Here is a 21,302-nt window from a genome sequence, read left to right as displayed (position 1 = left end):
AATTAAGGGATCAGACAGCTCACAAATTTATATCTGATTTGCATTAGAAATCGTGTAGGCTAATTTTAAAAGCAAAAATGCAGGCAGGCCTAATTTTTAAAAATTAATCAAGTGTCCCATTCAAAAAAGCTGTTATTGATGTTTATGTAAATGGAATAGTATTACATCCATCACATCTGTGATAAAACTACCCAATAATTTCCAGAAATGAGATGTAACTAAACAAATAAAAAATGAAACAAAATTATTCTTCCATCATATTGACTGTACCAAAATATAATTTCTTTCTCTTTTTTTTGAAAGTTGTTTCAAGACAGTGAAGACTTCTTGCTTAAAACATCTTTTCAAATATTTATGTTAAACATCAGCAGAAAATGTTGTGTTACAAATCCTGGCATACAGAATTGGGCCTTTGTGATCCTAACTAGATCAAAATACACAATAAATATTTACATGCACTTTTTTATTCCTTTGAAAAATAATCAAAGGATTGTGAGGCACTTCTTGTCCTGGTATAAATACACAAGCATTTTTCTCCTCTAGGTCATTTATTCTAATCTAATTCAGGCATGTGGATAATGACTAAATTAAACTGTGCTTTGTGTCAGCTCTGTGGTAGATTATTTTAAATAAATTAATGGTCCAATTCTTAAACATTGAAGTGTTAAAAGGCTTTTGAAAACTTTTAAATTTCATTTGTAAACCAACTTGACTTGGACAGATCAAGTTGAGCAGATTACAGATATTTTGTAGAACGAGACCATCCGTTTTCACTTTTACAGAAACACAGGGACTTGTGCTTGGGACCAGATCATGTTCAGATCTTCCTGGAATCTCTGCTGCAAAGGGAGTCAGTGGCAACCCAGAAAAAAGAAGCACAGGCATGGGATGAGGCCAAAGTTATATTTAATTTCTTTGGATGACACTAACAAGTCTCATCCACATCCTCTGACCCTGCATGCCCAGAACTATGTGCACCTATCAAAGGGAATGCTGATGTTTAGAAACTACACCACAAAAAAAATCAAAATGTCCATAGAAAGGGATTCTTTTCCTCTTTCCAATTCACCTTGCTTAGATACCAGCTCTTTGGGTAAGAGATCAGCTACCTAATGTGATAAAATCCTGATTCATACATAAAATATGTTAGTGGTGGTGGCAATACTTTCCATAATAATGATACTGTTCCATCAGTGAGGATGAAAATGCTTGAGTGCATGTAGAAAATATTGCAGAGCTAACTAGGGGGCTACTTTAGAACACAATTATTATTCTAGAATCCCTCCCTGTATAAACACTGTTATTTCATGCAGGAAATTGTGTCCTTATGTAGGTTATTTTAACCTGCTTTCAAAGTAGATTGAGCACTGCCAAAGTAATTCCTTAAGAGCAAAATAAGCATTTCTACATAGAAAGTTCAGGTGCTATGGCAATTTTTGACTAGCTTTGTATATTGAAAAAATCCTAACTTTTTAATAGAAAGAAACAGTATTCTATCGATAATGTCAGTATGAAACTTCAGGAAAGCTCTAAAGCATTATAAATTTATTGCCCATCTAGAGTGAACCAAGATTATATTTAAAAAAATGAAAGCTATTTCTTATTAATTATAGACCAAAATACTTCTGAGGTAGATTTAATTGAGCTGTTTCCACTGCTACCATCTCAGGGCCTGGTTCAAAGTATTAGAAATAGAGTAGAATCAGGTATCCATTCTGAAGATAGACTTTGTTATAGATCCTATAGAATCTGGTCCAGCAGAGTTTGAGTCTTGGATTAGGGGTTTTGGTTACTGTAGTAATATTGTTTATAAAAATAATGGCTAATATTATTACTGAAAGAAAAGTTAGCTAGAAATAGTTAGGATTGAAAACATAAGAATTCTTTAAAAGATACATTTTATTTTCCTCACCAGTGTTATTTCACTTATTTTAATTTCTTCAGGCAAGATCAGAATTTCTTTCATGTTTTATGAACATTCAAATCATTATGAAAGCTTCTTAACTGTCTGCAGAAATGCAGTGTTCAAACCACGTGGATGAATAACAAGTACTAAGTGCTGGTTACACAGTATGAAGAACACGTAAGTTAGGAGAATCCTGAAGTCACTCTATGAGAAAACTACTTTCAAAAATCCTACAATTTACTGATCCCATCACAACTTCATAATTTGTACTCATAGTAATTACATAAAACTTACATAAATATATTCTTCAAGATACATTATTTAGGTATGTAGAAATCTACTTACATTGTTTTTTGTTCATAATAATACATAGAATATGTATGTTTATGTGCAAATTTGTGTATGAGAAGTCCAATGGCTTAGACCATCAATGTGAAAATTTGATGATGGAACAAAAAGAAACTCTGTCAGGTATGAGATATGTATCCTTTTCTACATAACAACTTGTAATATAGCTCCTGTTTTCACTTAACCAAGCCATGGTCTAAACCTCCAACCCCACAGAATCAAATGCCCACTATATGAAGCCTTCAGTTTCAGTCATGCTGCACAAGTTCAACAGGTTCCTGCAATTTATGTCAAATTGGTATCATTGTATCAAATGTGTATGATCTAATCCCTTCGTGACCCCGATGCCCTGCAGTTGTTTTGCTGCCCTGCTTCTCTCTTGCTACTGAGTCTGGCAAACAAAAGTTTCACTTTCTCAGGTCTCATGCAGCCTCCTTAACTTCCTGCTCCTACCACAGCTTGTCTACATTAATTGGTACTTTTGATATGACTTTGCACAGAGTTATTTTCAGTATTGTATGCCATGTGTTTCTATGGAATGACTAGACTGTCTAGAGGAACATAGTGACATGATCTGTGTAGGGGTTCTGTAGCACTTCTTTTAGTGTATTTTCAATTCAACTCCTTTTTACAACCTGGTATTTTATTTCTTTCTTGCTGGCTTTGTGCATTGTGGGAAACTTCCCAGGGAATTATTCCACAGTCTTTTTTTTCCTCAGGATGAATTCAAATTCCTCATGCTAACATGCATCACCTTCTTCATTTATCTTTCCTAAGGTTCTGCACCAAACACACACACTGGAACGCAGTGCAGGAATCCCAGAGCTCCTGTGGCACCGTGCAAGCTCCACCTAGAGCTGCCAGTTCCCCTCTGGAGCCCTTGACATGGGGCACAGCTCCAGGGAGCCAGCTCCTCAGCTCTCCAGGGTGCTGCCACGGCTCTGCAGCTTTCCAGCCCAGAGCCGGGTGCCTCTCGAGCAGGCGAGGTTTGCCCATGCTTCACTGCACGGCAGGGGTATGTGCTGCTTTTTCATGTGCTGCTTTGGACCCAGGGGACACAAACCCCTTCATGACATCTGCAAACACTGCCCCCTTTTTTTCTGATCGCTCTTTCTAGATAACTAATTTTTTTTTAAAACTCCGTGGGTTTCCACACAAACGCCTGGGGTTTGGGAACAGGACTCTGCTGATGCTGAAATGTTTCATTTATCCTTATGATATTTTCCTCTTAGGCACAGAGTCTGGTAATGCTTTGCCTATGACAAATGCTTGATTACTTTAGGAGCTGCTTCTACTACACAGAAGCAGTGCTAAAGGGTTTTTTTTGACAGTTCAAATACACTCTATTGATCAATTCTCACTCACTCTATCAAAATTCTAATAGATTGACAACCTTTCTGCATTCCTTTCCTGGTCAGATGCCAGCTACCTTGTTCTTAAAACCCCTAAATTACAAATGTATGTTCTATGCTGAGGCTTCTCATTGGTCTCTAATTTACAACGTTTTCTAGTACATTTTTAAGTGATAAACACAACTTCTGACATTCTTTCATTACCACTGCCTGTTAGAAGCAGAAAATTAAAGAAACACATAATCCACTGACTCCTTTCTATTTTAGCCAATTTTTTCAACAACAGCCTCTTCCATTTTTCACACATTTATTTAAAATGGTTACCTGGGATGGGTGCCTTCCTAGATACACCTGCCTTTCTCTGTTCCTCCTTGGGTAAACACAAATGCAAAGAAACAGTTTAGAATCTCTGCCACATCCTTGTCCTCACTAACTGCAGCTCAAGAGACTCACCAATTCTCTCCTAGCTTACTACACCTGATATCTTGAAGTTGTCTACATTGTTTGCATGCCTTTGGCTATTTTCTTTAAGGTGTCCCTTTTATGTTCAGTAGTCTAAAAGTCACTAGCTAGAATTTCTGCTGTTTTCCAATTGTTTGGTTTAGAATATTTCACTTTTTTTTCTTTACAACACCTATGAAATTCAAATAGGTTTTGCATTTGGAATACACTTTTTATTCTTTGCTACTCATTTTCATGTGGCCATTTTCATACCTGCTTCAATTTTTTATACAGTGTTTTTGCTTTATATGAGGGTTCTGTTTCATACATTTCAATTATTAATTCTAAAAAGTCATTCTGCTGAAAAACTGATTTTGACATGGTCTTCTGTGTTAAGAACTTGAATTTAATTTTACTTTTAATTGCAATTATCCAGTGAATCAACTAAGGTTCCTTCCTAAATCAACTTCCTCTTGTATATGTTTCTTGGCTTATTTGTTTAATACATTATTAATAATAAATATTCTTTTCCACAACTAATGCTCACTTTCCTTTTGTTCCTATTCTTTGCTATACAATTATAACTAAAATACCACAAAAAATACCAACCCAAAACAAAAAACAAACAAACAAAACAAAACCAAAAACCCCTAAAAATAAATTAAAATAAACCAGAGGAGCTGGTTTTACTCTAGTTTTGGAGAAATTTTAGCTTTGAGGTTCAAGGAAAAACAGCAAGAATAATCTGGATTCTCAAGTGTGGATTATGTAATAACACTTTTTTATATTGGTTTCTTCTGATATTTTACTTCCAATTGTTTATGCCATTATACCAGAAAAGTGCAAAATGTAGATCAATGTCTCCATGTAAAGACATTGTTCAAGAAAACTATTTATGTTAGTGTAACAAAATTTAAAATTCCTAAACTATCAGTAAAATAAGTGTGTCATTGCTATTTGAAATTAAACTTCCAGGTCTAGAACAAATCAAAACAGAACTACCATTGTGGTGTTATAAAAATCATCATTGCAACAACATACTGCATCAGAGCCTGGTTGTGGTTAGACCATCTAAAGATGCTACCAAACTTGTTAAATTAAAGTTAAATTTTTAACTGAGGTGACACAGTGGTGAAATCAATACTGCTAGATTGTGCCTTACTGCTGAAGAATGTACATAGAAATAAAAGATGGAAGATCACTTCAGGAAGGACTGAATGTTGTTAGGCCATACTGAAATTTCTCACTGGTCTTTAGAATATGACTGGATGATTGGCACATGACATTTTAGCCCACATAAAATAAGCTGATTGTCTTAGGACAGGTTTTTAGGAAAGGCTTTCACATATCAGAACTGGTAGTCAAATTTAAAGTTGTCAGTGAAGTGAATCTAAAGAGTAAAGTGGTAAAAAGACCTCTCCTAAATGAATGAAAATACCAGGACAGCCAATGAAGAAGGGAGAACTGAGCTATCGGTGCTGAGAATGATCTGTAACAAAGATCTTCACTTATCAGGACTGCCAGCACATCACCCCCCAGAACAACTAAATGCTTTAGGAAAATAAATAATGAATACCATTCAGAGAGATTCTTTTCTCTTTTACCCCTAATCTGCTGTCCTAAAAGACCTCTCTTGCTTTAAAAAGGGGTCAATATTGCAGTGTTAATGTCTGGTTTATTTGAATGAGATAAATATCATAAATTATTGAAGTCAAGGAAATTACAGTATCTAATAAAATACAGAACGCAGCAAATAGAATGAAAAGACATATTAGATCAAAGTGCTATTCAAGGCTTCTATAGCTGGCTCAGACTCCAAAAGGAATTATGAAGATCTTTTTGAGATCTATCACACTCTTTCTTGCCACATAACCATAGTCAAATGTGACTAAAGAAAGAGGCAAGATTTTGGAATGAGACAAAAGGCACAGAGGTGCACTGACAACAGCCAATACTATGTAGGCTGAAAGATGATCAGATCGAAGGCTCTTCTTCCTTCCAAACTATGTAAACAGCTATTTCAAAATAATGTGCATACTGTTCATTCACAAGGTAGTTCTCAATTATAAAAAGAAGCTCCTAGGACTGTTCTCTCAATTTAACTCTACTCCTAGAAAACATTAGCCTGGCAACGTCAAACTTTAAACCATCTACCCAAGAAAATTTTGAAAATAATCCAGCATCAGAAAACAAAACTGAGCAACTCCCCCAATGATATTTGCTGACACTTTTGTTGTTGACAATGATGTCACACTGAAAACAATCAAAATTTTGTCTCCCACTGAAGAATGCCTTCTTCACTGGTGTCTGAATCCAAGAGAAGCCATTTCCCCCCCACACTCTGTTCCTAAAATGGTGCCTGTATTATTCCTAGCATGAAAAGCAGAAAGAGCCAATTTTCATTCCTGCAAAGGGAAGGCTTTCATACAGCCTTTTGAATAGTACTTACTCAAATATGGTGGTTTGTAAGGCGCTCGTGTATTAGACAGCAGTCCATCGAACTCCTTCCTTTCCAGACTGTTGTGAAGGGCCTTCTCTTTGCCGAAGGTGGAGAAGGACCTTTCTGCCCCGGGCTGGGCTTCTGGTGTTTCAAACACTTCAGTGTCTGGAACGGAGTCCATGCCAGGTACGTGCAGATTGCTGCGGTAATCTGCAGCTTGGCGTCCATCCGATGGAACAAAGGAAGGCATCCAGCACCGATCTGAGTGGCCCAGTGCTTTACATTCCTCTGTGCAGTTGGAGAAGAGATCCATGCCTGCAAGCATGAAAGGAAAAGAAACTACAGATATAAGCTTCGGCATCATGAGCAGCTGCTGACAGATAAGAAAGATTATGCCAAGGAAAGAGAAGTGGAAAGAGAAATGGTGTAAGAACTTCTTCCAAGAGCTTCATCTCCTCAACGTGTTGTTACACGTAGAAAACTCTAGTTGTCCAGTCTGCAGAAGTCAGACACCCTGTAACAAGCATAACTAAATGCCTCACAGACACACAAAAACCACAAGAAGAAGAGTATCTGTGGTTCTGTCTCACAAAATCACTTGCAGACCTCACTATTTAGAACCCACTCATATAAGGTTCGATTCTGCTTGTAGGTTGATGTCTGTGGTTCACTGGTTGAAAGCACCTGCTTAAGAACATGAAGGAATTGTTTCTACCTAAATGTGTCTCTGACCAAAGAAATTAAAAGTCTGGATTTAGAAATCACAGATTTCATTTATGAAATGAAACATTAGTGAGTCCCATAAAGGAACTATCTGTGCATACATTGGTACAGAGATGGAGCCTATTGATATTAAAAGCAGCTGTTTCAAAGTAGGAACTGAGCTTTCAAGTGATCAGGAGAGCTTATTCCATCAATTGTTACATCACTCTTTCAGAGACAGTTTTCATTGCTGCTGCAGCAGTCCTTGCTATCATCAAGTCATACAAGAAATGAGACAGAACCCTACAATAAAATACTGCAATTAGCAGTACAGAGGCACCCATAGTCCAGTCTGATGTGGCTGTGGATACAATCAAAAAACTTGTTAATGCTTCCCCTATATAAGCAAACAATCATCCATGCCAACACAAAACTGTTTGCTTACAAATCCTTTAATGTTATTAAGATCTCAAATGACAAGCTATGCTGCTTTTGACTACTTTCAGATCAGCCTTCCAAAGGAATATTTCCTGGCTATGAGTCACTAAATTGTTGGATTATATTTGTTTTAAGAGGAATGGTGTGTGAAATCATAGGGACAGAGTAAAATAAATACCAGCATCTTCAAGTTGGTTTGTCCTGCTTTTGGGTGGAATAGAGTTCATTTTCTTCCTAGTAGCTGGTACAGTGCTGCGTTTTGGATTTAATATGAGAACAATGGTGGTAACACATTAATATTTTGGTAGTTACTCAGTAGTGCTTACAGTAAATCAGGGACATTTCAGTGTCCCATGCTCTGCCAGTGAGGAAATGCACAAGAAGCCAGGAGGAGCATGGCCAGGACAGCTGATGTGAGCTGGCCAAAGGTTATTCCATACCAGAGAGCATCATGCCTACTACATAAAATGGGAGGTAGCAGGGAAAGGCCAATCACTGTTCAGGGCTGGGCTGAGCATCAATCAGTGGCTGGTGAGAAAATGCAGTATGCATCACTTCTCTGTCTTCCATTTCATTCCTCCCCCTTTCTCCATTTTGTTATTATTATTATTATATTTATTTCAATTATTAAAATATTCTTATCTCAGAACACACGTTTTACTTTTTTTTCTGATTTTCCTTTCCATCCCACTGGGCCTAGAAGAATGAGCAAGCAACTGTGTGGTGCTTAGCTGCTGTTTGGGTTTAACCAATACAATCCTCAACACCACAGAAAAGAAGAATGGTAAAAAGACATCCTTTTCTTGTATTTATAAAGAGAACTGAGTGTCTTAGGTGTGTGTGTCAAAACTGAACTAAATCTGTTATAATCATTGCTTTTACAAGCATTTCATTAGAATTACAAAAAAATGACACTAGAAACAGAAACAGGAAAAAATTTGAGCTGCCATAATTAGGATAGGAGGATGCAGTCCTCTTAAGCTGGGCCAGGGAAGGTGTGGGTTAGACATTCAGAGGAATTTTCTCACAGAAAGGGTGAAAAGGCATTGGAACAGGCTGCTCAGGGAGATGGTGGAGTCACTGTCACTTGGAGGTGTTTAAGGATGGATGTGGCACTCAGTGCCATGGTCTGGTTGACAAGGGGGTGTTAGGGCACAGGTTGGACTCAACGATTTAAAAAAAAATTATTTTCCAACCTAGTTGATTCTGGATTCTGTAATAATATTCATGTAATGTAGCTCATTTACCAGCCAACATTGTAAAGAACTGGATTAGCTTGATCTTCAGTGTGAGCATCGGTATTAAGAATTCTACCACAGTTTTGAACTATAATTTGAATTACACTAATAATATTTATGTAGTATCTCACACTACAAAAAAACAATCTCTTCAGAAAGGAATAATGATTGTGAGCTGTCAACAAGTTCTTCAGTAAGAAAGGCAATCATTTAGACAGAAAAAAAAATCATGAGGAAATGAGAAATAAAAGCTTTTATCTCAGATTAATCTCACTTTATAATGACTTTTTAATTTTAAATTAAGCAATATACAATGCCAGGTCCAGTTTCGATTAGAAGCTTGCCTTGATAATTGGCATGCAGAAGCCTGAAAATAAATTTCTGATCAGTGAACTGTTGAAGAATGCAAATGTGAACTGCAGATATGCTTAAGGAATCAGAGGAAGATCATAAGGCAAGGAGAAAAATAGTGCAAATATAAACTCTGTAGGGGTAGTAGCTATCAAAGACTAAAAAGAAATATTTAGATGCAGGCTTCCCAGAAAGAAATTAGTATCTAGCAATGTCTATAAAACCGTGTGTGTGTGTGTGTATTTTATGTATTGAAATGTCTGAAGAAAAATAGTTTTTGCCTTTCCAAAGATTTAAGGAACAATAAGCACGAAATGGTTATTTCAATTTGCAGACTTCTTGGCAAAGACACACGTAAAAAAACAAATATCCCTACATTTAATGAGACAATGATTATAGTTCTATTTTTCTGATAATGTATCAGTGACTGCATTCATTCAAACTCTCCTGAGAGGCAGCAGGAGAAAGAAAAACTTAAGGGGACATATTAAATTATATTATTTATTCTATGGGGAGGGAAAGATTAGAAATATATTGTTTTAAGAATATGCATTCTAATATATACCCTTTTTTTCCCTTCATGGATTTTTATTTCACCTGGAAAATTACCCACCATTTTACTATTTTGTTCTCACATCAGCTGCTAAACTGCAAAATGTCTCTATCCAAATATTTTTTTTTGTTCCCTTTTGAATACTGCTTGTCTACTGCAGTGCACTGAATAGTATTATGTAACAGCTTATTATAAAAGAGATGTTATAGCCACTATAAATCAGGATTTTGAATAAACAAAGTAATGAATGTAGGGGCTATAAAATGTGAGCCTGTACTGCAAACTTTTTCCATCTTTGAGAGGAGAACTTGCAAAAAGAAAAAAAAAATTATATACATCAGAATTCAAATATACATTGCTGGAACATATAGCTAAATGTAAATGCTTGTTTAGAACAAAACGTTCAGAGAGGCAAGAGTTAGGAATTGTTCCAGCTTGAATCAGTCGCAACAGTCCCTAAGAGTTTAACAGGTGCAGAACCAAGCCCTTGGGTTTAGTATTTTGACAGAAAAAAAATTCAAATTAGCAGCCTATTTTCCAAATCCCTGGGCAGCCATACAATTTATACTGCCTGTGGTATGAATGTCCACCTTTTCGTCCACCTTTTTCCTGTGGGTCATAGTATAGAATTTTCTGGTTCTAATTGAAAAACATCTAACACAGGGTTGGGGAAGGGTACAGGCTATTTGCTGTTTTCCAAGAAGGAAGGACATAGAATTGAGACACTCAGAACAGAACTCCTTCATATCTCAAGAATCGTGTTCTTGATTTATAACAAAATATTCAGCAGTTTAACACTTCCATCTCATCTCCCTCATAAATCTGGTTATATACACACATATATATAAAATCCTTCTGAACTAAACTATCCATCATTATTACAAGTCCACATTAAAGAAAAATGCTTTGGATCTTTCCCTTAGTTATGCTGTCAGACCGTGCATACAGATAAACTCAGATTTTAAAGGTGACTGTGAATTACAATTTTCAAATGCCCTCTGTGGATACAGACAGACAGGAGAGTGCATTGAAGTTCTGACAGCGATAAGCATTGCACTATTCCAAATGCAGCATACAGGTAACAACTCATGGAAAAGGCCACAATCTCCCTCCCATTTGTCCAAGTCTTGATACCAGGGGGCCAGTGGGCAATATGAGCTCCTTGACTTTGCAGATTTTGAAGGAAAACAAACCCCTACCCCTCCCTCAAAAGCTGCCAAAAACTAGGAAAGATGTTAATTAAGTTTGATATCTGAATTACCTGAACTCAGGTGCTTTGAGTCAGATACTTGGCAGCACTGAATTTTGGAATCATGTTACCATTTTGCTTCCTTTTCATATTTCAAAAGGAAAAAAAATCAAAATTTCTATGTGAGTTTTAATTGGTTTGAAAGACTGTTTTGTCAAGGCCAAAAATTAGGCCTAGACTCATTTTTAAATAACGTGTCATGTCTCAAATTAAGGGAGAAGGACCATACACCAAGAACAACAAGTGAACACTTTAATATATATTACTGAGTAAAAGATGTAAAAAAAATTAAAAATACAAATTAAATGTTGACAGAGTAACTTCTGCAATATCATTTTGGGAGGGGATTTTCCCCAACATGTGCAATTTTTTTTTTCAGAACCTTGCCTTTTACTTAGAAATAAATGACATTTCTGTTTCTCCTGTGCTAGTTAGATGTGAAGTAGGTGTGATATAGGGAACCAGACCTCCTTTTCAGAGCTCCCTTCCCACAACAACTATCCATTTGGTTAGATTATCAATGAGCAAGTTACTCATTTCCCATGATTCATGTTTTGTATTGGTAAATAAGGATAAGGATGTTAACCTACTTTGCAGTTATCTACCGAAGAACTGGACTTTATCAAAGTTATTATCACTCTTTCTTGCTAAGTAGTTGGTGTGCTGCCTTGGACAAAACTGACTTCATCTGCATCAGAACATGATGAAGACTCAAATATCTTCAATATTCACCTCCTCCAAATCTCAGCTTCAAAGGCCCATCTGGACCACTGAGATGTGAGCATTATTAAGCATGCAGGCCAAGGAAGTTGAGGGAAAAAAAAGAAACAAAACCGCAAAAAATACAGGAATAGCACTTAGCTTCAGTCAAAGCACATTTCTAAGCCATTTTCATGTTCATTCTCACTTTATCTGAGATAGACTTTTTGCCCAAGTGATCTTCAAAACAGGATTTAGCTGTCAGTCAGCACAGGCTCAGAGTAAATACTGGTTTTCTCTGTCCCTTTATCACTAAAATTCTTCTTCTGACTTCTCTTATTCTTCTCCTTATGGACACTGAAATATTGCAGCTCTCCTGCCATAATGAACCCTCTTGGCGTTCAGCTAATCTGTACTGAAAAGGTGTGAGCCAGTGTTTCACCCTGTGCCTTTGCATCAGACCCTTATCAGTTCCCCTCATAAAATCTTCCAGGAGAAGCCTAATTTCAGGTTTCAGCCAGTCACCAGTGTAAACTGTACAAAAACAGATAGAAAAAGCTGATGCATTTTACGGGATATACACAGCAGTGCATCTACTTGGCTTCTCATCTTGGGCATTCCTCCCTGAAGTGCCTCTGAGACATCGTGCCAATTCCATGAAAAAAAGGGTAATACTGAGAAGGACTCTGCTTGGGAAAGCCAAGTAGCTAGTGAGCAACCATATGAAATAAGTTGACGGCACGAGTCCAAATCTTACAGGACAGGTGTCTAATCATACAATTTAAATGTAAACACATGCAGAGTATTAATTGGCACCCAAGCTGGCTGTTTCACAAGGGAGGCCAAGAATTTAATCAACCATGGGAAATAAACTAACCTCGTTTTTGTGAATTACTCCTACAGAACACAGCTGAAATACAGTGTGGTAGCAAGAGCTACAAGTGCTGTGTGAGTTGCGTTTGTTCTATAACAAGTAGCAGCTTTTCTCTCAACAACTTTTAAAGAAGAGCACAGGTCACTAGAAAAAAACCCTTCTCTCTTTGCCAAAAACCTCCTGCACTTCTTCCCCTTTGTACAGTCATTTTTCCAAAAAGCTCACATTACTAACCTAGTCAATGAAATAACTATTCAATCCCCAAAAAATTAGGATCTTGAGCATCTCACTCCTTGCCACTGCCTGCCAAAAGCAGATGACAGTACTTTAGTCCTTCGTCAGTGTTAAGGTAGGTAAGAATGCAGGTAATTATGAGGCATTCATGTGGTACTTTAATGGGAAAAATATGAATCCCTTACATGCATTTCAGCACACTTAAAACATGATAAAATCACTTTTAAGAAAATATATTTTGAGAAAAGGTGAACTATGATCTAATTTCAAAACCCAAGAGAACATTTTATGAGATGCAGAACAGCAGAGTTCAGAATTTTCACTAAATAATTGTTTAAGACAAAGCTGTGGCAGTGTGATAGATTTTCTTCTTACATGTTTTCCTTCCCAGTTAATAACTGACCATGACAGCCAGTTTGGATAGCAATGGACTACTACGGAATAACTACTTGTGTGCCACAGGATTGCTCACTAAGGACAGAAGTCTCGTGCTGAACAGTAAAAAGATGTTTTGCCAGCAGAACATGCTGGTGAGCATAAAACTGGTGGGGAATGAGTTTTCTGCTAGTGTCAATTACCTACTAAATATTTTTAGATGCTTTTGAAAACAAATATGATGCTGCATAGTATCAGGTAACATCTTGGAAAAAAATCCAGCCCAAACTGCTGCCATGTTATCAATCAGGCTGTTTTCCTACAGTAATTTAGAAATAATTGATTTTAGAGCATTAGAATGATCAAAATAATTGAGAAGACATTCCCTCTGTATTTCCTCTAGCCATTTGAGATCAAACAAGATTTATGCTCCTTTTTTCCCCCATAAAATTAATCATCAAAAGCTAATAGCAAGAGTGAAGTTTTTATGTCAAAATATCTTGTCATCACTGAGGTAAAAGGGCACATTCTTTGCATCAAGACAGCATGATTCAGCACAAAACCTACAGGAAAAAAGATAATATGTGTGTAGAAGATTAAAGAAGCTTCTACAAAGATTTGTATTGAAATATTAATTTGGGACTAGCATTAAAAAAATGGTGCATACAAATTATTCTCAAATCTCAGCACCAATATATGAAATTGGTGTATTCTGCATTTTCAGTTGAAACTATTAATTGTGAGTAGAGCAAGACTAATTGTCAGCTTTCATTACTTACTATGTATCACCACTGAAGATACAGAAGTTCACAAATCATATCATATTCTTAAATAATTTCAAATCATTTAGGAATCTGATGTGATTTGTGAAATTGTGAGTACTCCGAGTTTTCATTTCAATCTATTAATTGTGAGTAGGCCAAGCCTAATTGTCAGCTTTCATTACTTACTATGTGGTCACCACTGAAGATACAGAAGTTCACAAATCACATCAGATTCTTAAGTGATTTGAAATTATTTAAAAGTACAGAATAGTTTTTCTCCACTATTTGATAAAATAGAAATGAAGAAGAATTTATCCCACTAAGGATCAATGTCAAATATGACTAGTATTCATAGTCTACTTTTAAAATGGAGGGAAAAAAAATAAAGAACAGAGGAACAACAATAACAGCACAGAATGCATCTAAAAGAAAATAGCTTTCAGTTGATGTGCAACTATATGATTATATTCCCACCATCAGTCAAATCCAGCCCCTTCTGCAGATGTTTATTCTTTTCTCTCCTGTTTGGTTATTATGGTTCATTATGTTGAGGGACTAAGCTGATTGAAATGTTCATGGAGATGACTGCTGCAGTAAAATGCGTAAAAGAGGGAAAAAAAAAGGAGGAATGCAGGGAGGGCAGGAGGAGAGAGAGCTTTTTATAACTCAGTAGCCCTGATTGCTGCATCAGAAACAGTGCAAAAGAAAGGGTGGGGGGAGGCTAAATACATGGCTTTTTCGAACAATAATAAATCATACGCCATATATAGGACAAAAATGAAAGAGGCTCTGTGTTCAGATGTAAACTTCTGGCAAGACCTGGTTTGTTGTCAGGTTCCCAGACACAAAATAGACACTGTTCACTTAGCATGAAGCCCTGCAAGAAGCAGGGAGCTCCAGAGACTCTTGGCTCTTCTCAAGTCTCATTAGGTCTGCATATTAATGACTTGCAGCAATAGAAAGAGGCCCTGTGGCAGCCTCCTCTTCCCCTTGGTGCCTGGGTTTCCCATCGTTAAGGGCACAGTGACTAGAGCAGCAAGAAAATAGGAGACATTAACAGAGCAGGCGGGTGAGGCAGCACTGCTGTGACAGCACTGGGTCCCCTGCCCTGCTATCTTCTAAGGTAGGGGTCGGGGGAAAAGAAAATAAAAAAGGAGAACTGACAGTATTTTGTATGACACGGTTGTAGCAAATCTTTATACGTGACAGAGCACAAAGGAAACAAGAGGAAAGACAGCACTGTATTCCACAAAGATGTACCAGACCTGTGGAGGCTGTGGTAGGGAAGAAAGCACAGCATTTGTAGCTGAAATGCAGTGCGAGGGTGAGCGTGAATTCTAATGCACAGGCTCTGAACAAATGTTCCTTTCAGAAGCAAAGTGACAGTATGAGAACTAAGACAGCAAGCCCTACATATGGGCAGGACACTGCAATGTGTGTATTTTCTAAGTGATTCATAGTCTTTTAAAGCCTTTCTTTCCTCTGTCAAGAAAATGTATTTAATAATAACTTATTAGCATGAAAACCACTTGTACTGTATGGGGCCTCAATTCAAATTAACAGAGAATCCTCCAAAAATTCTAAGGTATTACACATTCAGAGCACCCAGTGTGTCTCCACTGATCTTCGGCAAAAAAACCCTCACAGTCTGGCTGTCATTCAACCATTGGGTTCATTCTCTCCCTTGGGAACTCCTCCTTCACTTCTCATTGCTGTGCCAGCTGAAGTGCCTACTAAACAGAATTGCTTAAGGCTTTGAAATTCTCTAAATCTGCCATAGGAGAAAATGTACTATAAAATGTACCAACAACTTAGTTTTAATGTGCAGAAAGTTTTGCTGCAGTGAATGATGCGGCATCATTCAGCAATTCCCACCCCCAACCAAATGAATAAAATAAACTCTGCCCCGTGACCAAAGAGGTTTGAAATAAGCTCCTTGTTCAGGCAACTGTAGCAGCAAGCTGACATAAACCCAGCCTCCCATACTGTAAATATGCTCACCTTATTTATGCCTCTCTTGTATTATCTTCCTATAAGTAACTGTTCTTTCTAGTCTCCTTACTTAAAGATCCAATATTTCCATTCTCTTATCAGACTTACCAGAGGATTGACCTCGATTAGTGGCATCATGATCACTGTCTCCTTGCTCACTGTCTCCATGACCACTGTCCTTAGAGCTTACTATGTCTGCTTCCTGGAATGCAGAACTAGACACAGAAACATCTTTACATTAGAATAAACATGAAAGAGGAACTCATAAAACATTCTTCCGCCATCACATGGCCAAACACGGTGCTGCATTTTCCCCCACTCCTGCCTGCTGCACGGAGTGTGCCCTGCCCACCAAAACCAAAACGAGGAATTTCCAGACCTCGGGAGCCTGGCTGGAAGGGACAGCAAGGGTTATTACTCCTCCTGGGTTTCATGTAGCGGTAAAAGTAATTTGGCAGCATTTACTTAAGCTGGTTAGCTGAGCTTCAGCTCAGTAAGAAAATGTTTTCTGGGAGACCCTACAGAAGCATGTTCTTAAGTATTTGAAGCACGTTTCAGACTAATACAAACCGAGATTTTTGTTCTCTAGTTTTGAAACTAGTTTAAAAAAGCCATCATTCAAAGCCAAATTCAAGCCAAATTTATTTAGTGCATCTACATACTATTTGACTTCCCACTGCTTTACTACTCTGTTACATCTGCAGTAAACACATTTCTGCACCCATTCAGACTTGCTAAAGCATGCATGAGGAAACCAAGGCTACGGAGCTCCTACCTGTTTACACGTCGGGGTCTGTCAACTAGATAACTGAGCTCAGCACGCTGATGTTTTGTCTAGGAGAAAAGAAAATATTGGGAGATGTTTTAACTTCTGATATTTCTGTAACCAGCAGCAGAAAATATACAAGGGAGCAGCTCACCATATTCACTATAAATGGTAATGCTTAGCTGCAAGTAGGCCTGCAAGATCTGTTTGCAGAATTTAAGGGAGAAAAAACAGCTCTTAGTCACACAGATGGGAAGGCACGAGGGATTTTTTCTGGAGTTTTTTGAGACAAGACTCTGACGTTTTCTCACAGCGCACACTGTTGAGCATCACAAGGACTCCCACAAAAAAATTAGCATAACTATTTCTAGAATTGTGGACTACTTCGCTGGTACTGGTATTGTACCATGAGGGGAAAAAAAAAAATACACTGAGATACCCTCAAGATATCAAAAAGGCAGCAGAAGCCAAGAGTTTTACAGACATTTTGAGGCAAGGTCAGTATTACAAATCAGTGTTAGAAATTTCACTGCAAAACTTAATGCCTTGGAACACATCATTCAAACTACTTTTGTCAGACTGGACAACAGTCAGGTTTCAGTATGTTAAGAGACAGTGTGAGGTTTTTACTAGAACACAGGCAGAGAGGTGCTGACAATATATATGAGCTAACCCAGCACAAAACGATTAATGGGGGAGTAACATGGCATGGTATATGCTTTGATAAAAATTCTCTACACAGCAGGTAACACAACATAGGCAAGATTGCAGGGGACATTAATTCTCAGCACATAATTTTACAGAAACTCTTTCTTGCTGCTTTTCTTTGCAAACTTTGTGGTTATAAAGAGCAGTGAAGACAGAGTGAAGAAAAGGCAATCATTAAACCCTAATTCACAAATTAATTAAACCTCCTGCTAACTACAGCAGTTGTCACAGTCCCAAAGGGGGTTTCCCCCAAAGCCTTACTTGCACATGCAAAGATTTCAGGAAGGAAAAAGACACGGGTTTGAAGTGTTGCTTCAGAACATCCTGTGACTACACCCCACGTCACTTCAGTCTTGTCAAGTGGAGAGATTCTGCAAAGAACAGTAACCCCCACCCCATCTCTCAACCTACAGGCGATCCACTGACAGCTACCGCTGCCTCGAGGGATCTCTGTGCCCCGATGCTGTCCAGCCGGGGCCAGATTCCTTCAGAGGCACCGGGAGGGGGATGGGACTCAGGGGGAGCACGCTTGGCTGCAACAGCTGCTGAGCCCGAGCGGGAGGGAGCCAGCGATGTACGTGTGTGTGTGTGTGCGTGTGTCTGTGCGTGTGTGTGTGTGTGTGTGTGTGTGTATAGCCCGCAATCTCCCCTGAGACCCCCGCCTGTTGCTAAAGCTTCCCAAAGAGGAGATAGCAAAGAGGGGGGAGCCAGCGGACGGATTAAAGAGGAAAGAAGCAGGATTGGGAATTGGACTTTTCGGACGGGAGAGGAGGAGCGGGAGCTTCGGGAAGGCTGTTTGGGGATGACTTGGGAAAGAAGACTGCGGGGAGGTGTGGCATGCCGGGGGGTGCCGGGCCTTACCTCGCTGGACAAAATGCTGCCATTGGAGATGATGTCGGGCTGCTGGTCGGCGTAGCCGGTGACGATGGCCCCGCAGGGGTTGTGCTCGGCGTCGGTGCTGCGAGAGGGGCTACAGGGCTTGAGGAACATCAGGTCGGTCTTGGCGGACTCGGGGGTGAGGCAGACTTGGTAGCAGTAGTTCTGGTTGTGGTGGTGGGAGCCGAAGCTGCCGGACTCCTCCACCGGCACCTGCGCCGGGTTGCTCGGCACGTTGGAGCTCTGCACCAGCATGATGTCCGACTTGCTGAGCTTCTTCTTGCGGGCCCGCGCCTGCCGGCTGCAGCAGGGGCAGCAGCAGCAGCAGCCCAGGCAGCAGTCGCTGGCCAGGCAGGTGTAGATATTGAGCTTCTTCTCCTTTTGGCAGCGCACTGCCAGGACGATCATGGCTAGCAGAAAGATGAAGGAGACGGAGCCCAAGGCGATGATGAGGATGAGGGTGAGGTCAAGCGAGTTATCCCCCCCGGAGCGGCTGGGGCGATGCTCGCCTGAGCCGCCGCCGCCGCCCCCCGCGCCCGTGCCCGCGGCCGGGCCGCCTCCGCCGCCGGAGCGCTCGCCCGCGCCGTCCACCAGCACCACCTGGACGGCGGCGGTGGAGGAGAGCGGCGGCTGCCCGTGGTCGCGCACCTCGATGACCAGCTCGTAGGGGCGCTGCGGGTCGCGCTTGGCCGGCACTCTGCGGGCCGTCCGCAGCTCCCCGGAGCGCCAGTCCATGCGGAACAGCCCGGCCTCGTTGCCCCGCGCGATGCTGTAGGTGAGGCGGGCGTTCTCCCCGTCGTCGGCGTCCACCGCCGCCACCCGGCTCACCAGGTATCCCGGCTCGGCGCCGCGGGGCAGCGCCTCCCGCGCCGGGGTGCCGTTGCGGCCGGGCAGGGGGCTGACGATGGCGGGGGCGTTGTCGTTCTGGTCCACCACGATGATGTGGACGGTGGCGTTGCCGGCCAGCGGCTGCGGCTCCTCGCCCGCGTCGCGGGCCTCTACCTGGAAGCTGAACTCTTTGAGCTGCTCGTAGTCGAAGGAGCGGAGGGCGTAGAGAAACCCGTTCTCGGAGTTGATGGAGACATAGGTGAAGACGGACATGCCCTGGATCTGGCTCTCCAGGATGGAGTAGGCGAGGCGGGCGTTGGCGCCCTGGTCGCGGTCGGTGGCGCTGACGGCGTAGATGTAGGCGCCGGGCACGTTGTTCTCGCTCACGTACACCTGGTACACGGGCTGGCTGAAGCGCGGCGCGTTGTCGTTCACGTCGCTCACCCGCACCTGGATGGACTTGCTGGTGCTGAGAGGCGGCTCGCCGTGGTCCCGGGCCACCACGGTGAGAGTGTAGGCGTCGCCGCCCGGCTGCTCGCGGTCCAGCGGCCCCTCGGTGACGATGGTGTAGTAGTTCTTGAAGGAGCTCTTGAGGCGGAAGGGCGCGTCGCCCTGCAGCAGCTCGCACTGCACCTGCCCGTTCTCCTCCGAGTCGCGGTCCGAGACGCTGAAAAGGGCCACCACGGTGCCCGGCGCCGCCGCCTCGCTCACCGCCTCCTTGACGGTGGAGAAGCTGATCTCGGGCGCGTTGTCGTTGGCGTCCAGCACCCGCACCAGCACTTTGCAGTGGGCGGGCACGGCGTTGGGCCCCAGGTCCTTGGCTTGGACGTACACCTGGTACACGCTGCTCTCCTCGTAGTCCAGCTCCCCGCTCACCTCTAGGCGCCCGGTGCGTGGCGCGATGCCGAAGAGCTCCCGGGCGCGGGCCGAGATGTGGCTGCTGAAGGAGTAGATGATCTCGCCGTTCTGCCCCTCGTCGGGGTCCGTGGCGTTGAGCTGCAGCACCAGGGTGCCCGGCGGCGAGTTCTCCGGCAGCGACACGGTGTAGACGGGCTGCTCGAAGGCGGGGACGTTGTCGTTGGAGTCCAGCACCCTGACGGTGAGCAGGGCGGTGCCGGTGCGCTGCTGGGGCTGCCCGCCGTCCACCGCCGTCAGCACGTAGCGGTGCACCGCCTGCTGCTCCCGGTCCAGCGGCTGGTCCAGCACCAGCTCGGCGAAGCGGTTCCCGTCCCCCTGCGTCTGCACGTCGAGGGAGAAGTAGCTGTTGGGGGTGATCTCGTAGGTGCGCAGGGAGTTGGTGCCCACGTCGGGGTCGAAGGCGCTCTCCAGCGGGAAGCGGGTGCCCGGCGTGGCGCTCTCCGAGATCTCCACAGTGAGGTCGGGCTCCGGGAAGGAGGGCGGGTTGTCGTTGATGTCCAGCACCTCGATCTCCACCCGGAACAGCTCGAGGGGGTTCTCCAGGAAGACCTCCAGGTGCAGCAGGCAGGAGGGGCTCTGCTTACAGATCTGCTCCCGGTCGATCTTCTCGTTCACGTAGAGTACCCCGGTTTCTAGGTTAAGCTCCAGGTAAGGGCTGCGGGAGTTGGGCGCCGTCTGGAAGCGCCGAGCCGAAAGTTTTGTAATGTCCAAGCCCAGGTCCTCGGCGATATTCCCCACGAAGGTTCCATGCTCCTGCTCTTCCTGCACCGTGTAATGGAGCTGGCAAAAAGCCCCCTCCACCATCCAGAGCAAGGCAAACAGGAATAGCACAACCATCTCCAGACGGGGAAAGAGATTCCCCCCTCCCCGGCACCACCGCTACCTCCTCTTCCAAAAGCCACCGCCACCTCCTCCTCAAATACACACTACAGTGTGTGTGTGTGTGTGTGTGTGTGTGTGTGCGCGTGTGTGTGTGTGTGTGCGCGCGTGTGTGTGTGTGTGTGTGTGCGCGTCTGTGTGCGCGCGCGCGCGCGTCCGCGCCTGCAAGCGTGTGGAGAGAGAGGGATCGGGGGAGGAGGGGGGGAGAGGCTGGTTTGGGGCGCTGGGGGGGTGCTAGATACTATTTCTTCTGATTCATGTTAGGGCTTTTTTTCTCCCCCATCTCCCTCCTTTTTGCTATGGGTATTATTGTTTCACACGCTGACCAAATGAAGAAGACAGGCGTCCCCACTTCATCTGTGATCTTCGAA

General features: G+C 42.1%; 1 protein-coding gene across 4 annotated transcripts in view; it reads right to left on the bottom strand.

The window, feature by feature from the left end:
* Nucleotides 1-21,050, bottom strand: part of PCDH10 (protocadherin 10) — a 36,597-nt gene extending 15,547 nt beyond the window's left edge. The window contains exons 1-4 of one of the 4 annotated variants that reach the window (XM_015615593.3): nt 18,292-21,050; nt 16,732-16,790; nt 16,065-16,171; nt 6,497-6,802 (exon numbers count right to left, since the gene is read on the bottom strand). In XM_015615593.3, coding sequence (XP_015471079.1) covers nt 6,497-6,802; nt 16,065-16,171; nt 16,732-16,790; nt 18,292-20,889 — 3,070 coding nt within the window. In that variant the 5' untranslated portion in view covers nt 20,890-21,050. The remainder of the gene's footprint in view (nt 1-6,496; nt 6,803-16,064; nt 16,172-16,731; nt 16,791-18,291) is intronic. The other 3 variants (XM_019005376.2, XM_015615594.3, XM_015615595.3) reach the window with 3 other exon arrangements.
* Between the last annotated feature and the right edge of the window lie 252 nt (nt 21,051-21,302).

This window comes from Parus major, unplaced genomic scaffold, assembly GCF_001522545.3.
Source record: "Parus major isolate Abel unplaced genomic scaffold, Parus_major1.1 Scaffold101, whole genome shotgun sequence".
Taxonomy (NCBI): domain Eukaryota; kingdom Metazoa; phylum Chordata; class Aves; order Passeriformes; family Paridae; genus Parus; species Parus major.
The sequence above is the reverse complement of the archived record's forward strand: the minus strand, read 5'-3'. Positions and strand labels throughout refer to the sequence as shown.